We start from the raw sequence: 6,982 nt of genomic DNA, 5'->3' as shown, positions 1-6,982 counted from the left end.
AAAGAGAAATTCTGCCTTTGGCTCCCATCTGTCTGGGACATGGGAAGGTCCTATATGCAGGGGAGGGAACCATCGACATAGAAGGGAATGTAAAAAAAAGGGAGAGAGGCAGGCAAGATGCCAAAGCACGGCAGTGACTGTACAACTGGCTCCTGGATGCAGGGGTGACAGACAAAAGGCAAGGGAGATCTCCCTGGGGAAGGGAACAGTGCTCACCCGAGAGGCTGATGTAGGACAGGGTCAGGGGGGTCTCAGCTGGGCTCTTCTGGGTCTCTGAGATGAGGCTCTCAAGGGAGGCTGCCGTAGTGTTCTCCTGACAAGAAGCGGCAGGATTAGGCCAAGCTTGAGCACAGGGGCTAGGGCAGGCCCCAGGCTGCCAGTAAAGGGATGTACCCAGGCTGGAGAGACAGCATGGAGACTCTCCTGCCCTGCTGCTTCTTCAGTGCACAGAGCGCCAGTGCTTTCTGGGGCCCTGGGGACAGAAACCTGAGTAGATCAATTAGAGCATGGGCCTTTGACCTTGGGGCCTGGAGGCCCTCTCACACCAGCTCCCAACCCAGAGAAGCCCTGGTCCTACTAGCCAACAGACAATGGAGAGGCTCAGAGCAGGCCCCCTCCTTTCTAACACACCCAAAGCCTCCATGTCAGCTTAGCCCACACAGCTTCCTCAAGGACAGGGACTTGCTAGATCCTTGCTCACAAACAGGAGCTTTAGTGGCACAGTGGGCAGAGGCCCTGCCAAAAGGCCCCTGCCCTAGGAAAGCCTGGCAGGTACATGCAGCACCCTGCTGGAGAGCAGAGTGGCACAGGGGCTTGGAGACCTGGGGCTGGCCAGGCAGGGGAATTTCAGCCAAAAATAAACCTGCCTAGCAAACAGTTGATCTAACCCCACAGGCTGGGTCTCAGTACCACACTAGTCAGCTCCTCACCAGCATCCTCTGTAGAGCCTCAGATGTGGTGTCCTTGGCCATGTGGAGGGGCTTGTCCCCTGCTGCACCCTCGTCCTCCTGTGGGCACCGCAGAGCATAGCCCAGCCGGACCAACTCCTCCCCAATGTCTAGATTCTGTAGAGAGACCAGAGGGGCTGGAGCACTGCAGGTTGGTGACAACAGGCTGGGGAAAGGGGTTCACAGGATGCAGTGGGGTCCCCCACAAATAGTCAGGCCCTTGCTGTGCAAGAGCAAGGCTGCCTGCCAGGCAGCCAAGCCTCCACGCTCACCTGCCCACGGCTGGTGTCGTACAGTGTGACGCGTGGCCACGTGCCCATGCCGGACTGGACGTAGCTGGAGATCCTGGCCACCAATGGCTTCCACTGAGCACAGTAGGTGAGGTGATCAAACTCATCCAGCGCCGCCTCCTCCCACTGCTCTCCTGTGGGGAGAAGAGCATAAGAGCAGAGCTGCAGCCTGAGCCCTGGAGATGCAGGAGCCCTGCATAGAGCCGAGTGAGGAGAGGCCTGGAGATGGGGATCTTGGCTTTGGCTAGTCCCGGTAGGGACAGAGTTACCCAGTTAGTTGGGGCTGGTGGCAACCTGCTGCATTCAGGGTAAGCGGCACTGGTGTAGCTTCCACTTGTGGGATAGGAGCAGGCACATGACACCCTTACGACAGAACAGCTGAGACACTGCAAGTCCCTCCCCAGCTTCTAACTCACAATAACCTGCTCATCTATCCGCACCCCGGGATGCCTTCCCCATGTGGCCCCTTTTCCCACATATTGTTGGAGTTAAGGCCCCCTGTCCATCCCTGCTGCTTCCTTCCTGGGAAAGCACCTGAAGAGAAAGCAGGGCAATCTCCACTTCTGGGCTTTGCTGGTTGCCCCCCATCCCTTTCTGCTACATGCATCCAGGTGTTTTTAAATCTCCCTCAGAGGCACGGGGTGTTGACAGCAGCCAGGCCTGGGGATGGGGACTGGGCTGTGCAATGCTCCTGCTGGCACAAAAAGTCGGAGGATCCTGGTTAGAGAGGGACTTACCCCTTCACTCAGGGTCAGACCGATGCTGCTCTGGGGGTTAGGAAGGAATTTCCCCCCCACAGTCAGACTGGTACAAATCAGAGGCAGGGTGTTGCCTTCCTCTGTAGTGCAGAGAACAGCCTCTTGCGAGTGTATATTAACGTTTTATAGAAACAGGACATTGGCTGCCCTGGTCCTCCTATTTTCCTGTGGCAGGTTGGGGTGTGATGCCTGGTGTTGCATCAGGGATGCTGGTAGTTTTACAAAGAGCTTAGATGACGGATGTGTCGGGGATGGTTTGCATAGTGCTGATCCTGCCTCAGGCTGTGGTTGTACTAGACATGACCTCTGGAAATCCCTACCAGCCCACTGACCCAAGACCATGACTCACCGGCAGGAGCGATCCCAGCGAGGCTGCACTCGATTGCTTGGAAGGGCAGGCTCAGGAAGTCGGTCCTAATGAGAAGGGACAGCAGCAAATGTTGCTATGCCCAAGGCACCCACTTGCCCCCACCCCCACAATGTGCCCCTCCTCCCAACTGGTGACAGTGATAGCATCCAGCTGGGATTCTGTTTTGGCAGGGTCTGTTCAGCACCATCGCAGTGACCTTCTTTGGCCTTGGAGCTGCAAGATCTCTGAGCACATTGCCAGCATCTGCCAAAGCCAGTGAGAGATGCCCCATTTTCCAGGAACCACAGGGGCAGCAAGCAAAAACTCCCCCACACCACTGAGCCCTTGTCCCACACTCCCACCTGCCCCCACACACCTCAGTGCTCGCAGGGCACTGGCTGGGGCTTCCCCGTTATCGCCGAAGTCGACCCAGTACAGATCGAGATTGCCATTCTCCAGGGTCCCCAGGACTCTGGCCCGGTACCAGCTGCTGCTGTCAGCGTATGGAGCAGCCACAATGTCGCCCACCTGGACACTCAGGGAGTCAGGCTAGAGAGACAGAGGGAGCAGAGGGCGTCACACCCAGAGGTGCTGCAGTTTGGGAAGGGAGGCGTTTCACACAGCCCTCTGGTAATTCACTGGGGACACTCACCAACTGGCCATCACTCTGGTAGTAATGAGCCATCTCGCAGTTCAGCTTGTCCAGCTGGAGGCTGCGGTTGCCCACAATCTGCACCCAGAAGTGGTTGGGATTTTCAGAGGCTGAGACATAAACCTCCAGGTGCTCGTCTGCATGGAAGCTGAAGTCTGGGCTGGGGACTGAGGCATACACAGTACTGAGCAAGGAATGTGGTTGGGAAACAGGAGCCTGTGGAAAGCATGGACTGGGAGCAGGGTGGCTATTGAGGCCCCTGGGAAGCTGTGGGCTGCAACAAGAGCACCCCACTCCTAAGATCCTGGAATGACAGCTGCATGGGCTGCGCTGGTCAGACGTCAGCATGGGGGGCTAGGGAAGAGACAGGCCAGGCCTGCCCAGCCAGGAGCAGGGGCATGAGGCTGCCTTGGCACATCCAGAGAAGGGGGCACAGATCAGCAATGGATGCTCAACAAGCAGATCCACAGAGCATGGTATAGACAGCTGCCCATTAGCTTTCTGTGCCTGGAGCTACCTGGAAGGTGCAGCAGGCTCTGGGAACTTGCCCGGGGGGTGGGGAGGGGTGACCACAAGGCAACAGATATGTTGATGTCCCTCACTATGCAGCTCCTGGCATCCCAGCCCTTTGCTCTTCCACAAAGGGCTTCACTACCTTCTGCAAGGGCCTAAACCCAGAGAAACCAAGACATGGAGAGGGGAAGGGACTGCTCCAAGACCACAGAGTGACTGGCGAAGCTAGAAACAGGACTGGCAGGGAGACACCAACTCAGGAGACAAACCTCCACTCACCTTCAAACTTGGGCACTGCCACAAGGGGCTCTAGCCCCGGCTCCTCTCTCTCATCCCCCAGCTCCTGAGGGGCGTCAAAGTCTGTTTCTGCCAGCAGCTGGGCTCCATCGCCTTGCCCCTGCCCGGGGCTCCCCGGCTGCCAGGGGACTGCTCCACTGGGTTGAGTCAGGACACCCTGTTCCTCTGCTTCTTCCCTCCTCAAGCCCAGAGGCTGCTTACGGGGGCCCCGCACAGCTGCTGACTGGGCCAGCTTCTTCCTAAATTCATCCTCCTCTGAGAGCTTCTCCAGGATCAGTTTCTTTGGGAGAGGAAGGGGAAACAGGCATTGGTGTCTGATCCCCGCCGCCAACTGAGCATACAGGGGGGTAGCTGGCTGCCTCCAGCACAGGACACAATGCTCACCTTGGCTGTAGCCACTTGCTTCCGTGTCCCTGAGAGGCTGATGAGCCTGGTCAGCGACAGGCTGCTTTCTGCCTCCCTCTCACAAGTTACTTTGGCTCCCGAGCTGCGGGTGATGGCTCGGACTGTCTCACCGCCCCTGCCTGGAGGAAGTGAGGGGAGAGAAGTGAGTGTTATTAAAACCCTGGCTTCTCTGAGGATTTAGTTGCTGGCTTCTCTTTTCCAAGGAGCCGTTTCTTTACAAAAATGAGCAGCTCCTTGCACTGATGCTATAATGATGTGGAGTCAATCTGTGATAACTCTTCCTCTGAGGCCAGCTAGCTAGAGTTATCAGCTGCAATAACTCCCTGGCATTCTAGGGACAGATGTGGCTGGCATCACATCTGACAGCTTCAGCTTGCCCATCCCTGTGCACTGCGTATCCACATCCTGTGTAAACCCCCATTTCTAAGGGGCCTTGAAAGAGGTGAGGAGTTATGCCCAACCTTCCCAGCTAAACTCCAGTTTAGACAGCCGCATCAAGGCTTTCTATACTTCACCTTTACACTTTGGTCCCACTGCTAGGTCAGTCCCCCTCACACTCTGCAGTGTCTTCATCCTTGCCATGCCCCATGCAGCACAACAGTGCTAGTATATCTCCATTGGACAGAAGGGGAATGAAGACCCCCTTGCCCAGAGTCACACAATAAATCTGTGGAAACCCAGGGATGTGAACCGAGAGCCCAGGTGGATCGCCTGAACCAGGTGGGAGCTACAGCCTTCACCCCCCTGCTCCCCCAAAAGGTTTCTGCATGGAAACAGAGTCTGCCAGTCATGCTAGTTTTTAAGATTCAGGCTCTTGAGGAGTATAAGAAGGCTTCAGGTTAGGGGGGTTTAATCAGTATAGGCAAATGATCACCAGCTTGGATTCTCAGATTGCAGAGTGCTAAGGAACCACCAAACCAAGAGATTGAAACTTAATGCCATGCTCTGGAAAGGAGATGGCTGCTGTGACCCCCATCTCCTCTGCTGTGGAGTGAGAACAGCAGGGGCTTTAGTGAGACAGGCTGAAGCAAGCGTTAGCAGCAGCTTTGTTTCTCCAGAGCCATTGCTAACGGTGCTGGACAGCATCAATGACCAGCTGTGGCATGGCCCTGGGAAGCGGGGAGGGGAGAGGGTACCTATGATCCTGCCGACAACTCTCTGTGGCACGAAGAACTGCTCTGACACCAGGGCACTCTCTGTCAGGATCTGGTGGATAGCAGCCTTGGCACGGCAGACCTGGACGGGGAAGCCGCTGATCAGCAGCATCTGCTCACCACCCAGCTCCTCTCTGTCCACATCGATGCGAGCACCCGTCTCCTTCATCAGCTGCAGATACACAGGAGGATGTGGGTGTCCTTTGAGCTGGTGGACGAAGCCCTTGGCATTCCCGGCAGTGTGGGTTCAAGCCCCAGAGTGACAGATTCCTGCTCTTTCCATTTGCCGCTGTCATTCAGGGGCCCCAAATGCAGACCCTGGTTTGTAGTCAGGCTGGCAGGGTCACATCTAGTCCTAGCCCTCCTCAAGGAAGGATCAGCCCTGTCCGAGTTACCCCAGCTGAGGGCTTCTGTTCTTCCCCGCCCTGGGATCCATGGGTGAGCCCTCCCATCCCAGCTATAGGCCCCATTTGTGCACAGCCTGTGAACACCTTTGGGATTCCTGGTGCTGGAGGGGAGGGAAGATATCACCGAAACAGGATGGGGCCAAGATGCCATATCAGCCTCCCTCCCCACCACTCAGGGGAAGGTGAAGGTCACTCCTGCACTGAGGTCGGCGAGAGACAGTTCACTGAACCATGCCCAGGTCTCGCTTCCCAGCCCCTAGGCTCCTCTGCCCAGCAGTACTTGCCTGCTTAATAACAGCTCCCTGCCGCCCGATTATCAGTTTCACAGCATCCTGCGGGACCTTCATTTCGATCTCAATGTCATCCTCCCCTACGAAGGTCAGCCGCTTCTCTGAGCGCAAAGCACACCGGAGTCCAGGGGTCAGGCAAAACACTAAGACCGCAGCACCCAATCATCCTGCCCACACCCTGACGTGGGCAAGGCTCGTTAGCAAGATGCCAATGACATTCTCCTCTTGCAACAGGGAGAGATTTCTCCTTCCTGTGCCAAATCTGCAAGCAGCAGAGAGGTCTGGGGAGGAGGGGAAAAGGATTGTGGCTTCCCCTTTGGGGCTGTTATATAAAAGCACATCTGAAATTTGGAACAGAGCAACTGAAGACCAGGGTGTCCACCCCTGAGGATTGCCCACCGAGGAGCGTGCTACCAGCTCTCTGAGCATCTGCCGGCTCTTGGAAAAGGCTGAGGTTGTTGGGGGAAGCGTGGGGGGGAAGACGACTGAGAAATCCATAGTTCCAGCCCAGCTGCAGCCAAAAAGGAGCTGAGAGTCGCTGCATGGCAATGGGAGGGGGACACACGACAACAACACGTACCTCGGCTCTCCTTGTACCTGCGGTACAAGATGTAGAGGATGGTGGCACTGGCCGGGATCCCGAGGGCCAGAGCTATCTTCTGCAGGGTTGTCAGGTTGTTCCAGGAACCCTGTTCCGTCGGCATCTTCCTCAGACTGATGGGCCACGACCTGAGAAGGGAATACTTTTAGCCACCACGGCAGCCCCATTTCCCCAGAAAGCAGGAGGGAGGCATGATTGGCACATGCCACCTAAGACAACAGTCAAGCTTGACACAGTCATGCTGCTCACAGACAGCAGCAGGCTGGAGGAGTTATAACTGGCATTCCTCGGCGGTCACAACTAGTAGGGGCGCGTGTGC

The 6,982-nt window shown here is 56.5% G+C and overlaps 1 protein-coding gene across 3 annotated transcripts in view; it reads right to left on the bottom strand.

Moving 5' to 3' along the window:
* TDRKH (tudor and KH domain containing) overlaps positions 1-6,982 on the bottom strand; it is a 15,564-nt gene that overhangs the window by 2,876 nt on the left and 5,706 nt on the right. For all 3 annotated transcript variants that reach the window (XM_006036231.3, XM_006036233.3, XM_006036234.3), the window contains exons 2-12: positions 6,643-6,791; positions 6,057-6,163; positions 5,348-5,537; positions 4,191-4,330; positions 3,789-4,086; positions 2,997-3,163; positions 2,721-2,893; positions 2,345-2,409; positions 1,220-1,371; positions 930-1,064; positions 217-313 (exon numbers count right to left, since the gene is read on the bottom strand). In XM_006036231.3, the coding sequence (XP_006036293.1) occupies positions 217-313; positions 930-1,064; positions 1,220-1,371; positions 2,345-2,409; positions 2,721-2,893; positions 2,997-3,163; positions 3,789-4,086; positions 4,191-4,330; positions 5,348-5,537; positions 6,057-6,163; positions 6,643-6,766 (1,648 nt within the window). In that variant the 5' untranslated portion in view covers positions 6,767-6,791. The remainder of the gene's footprint in view (positions 1-216; positions 314-929; positions 1,065-1,219; positions 1,372-2,344; positions 2,410-2,720; positions 2,894-2,996; positions 3,164-3,788; positions 4,087-4,190; positions 4,331-5,347; positions 5,538-6,056; positions 6,164-6,642; positions 6,792-6,982) is intronic.

Source organism: Alligator sinensis, unplaced genomic scaffold, assembly GCF_000455745.1.
Source record: "Alligator sinensis unplaced genomic scaffold, ASM45574v1 scaffold880_2, whole genome shotgun sequence".
Classification (NCBI taxonomy): domain Eukaryota; kingdom Metazoa; phylum Chordata; order Crocodylia; family Alligatoridae; genus Alligator; species Alligator sinensis.
Note: the sequence above shows the minus strand (reverse complement) of the source record. Positions and strands in the feature narration are given on the sequence as shown.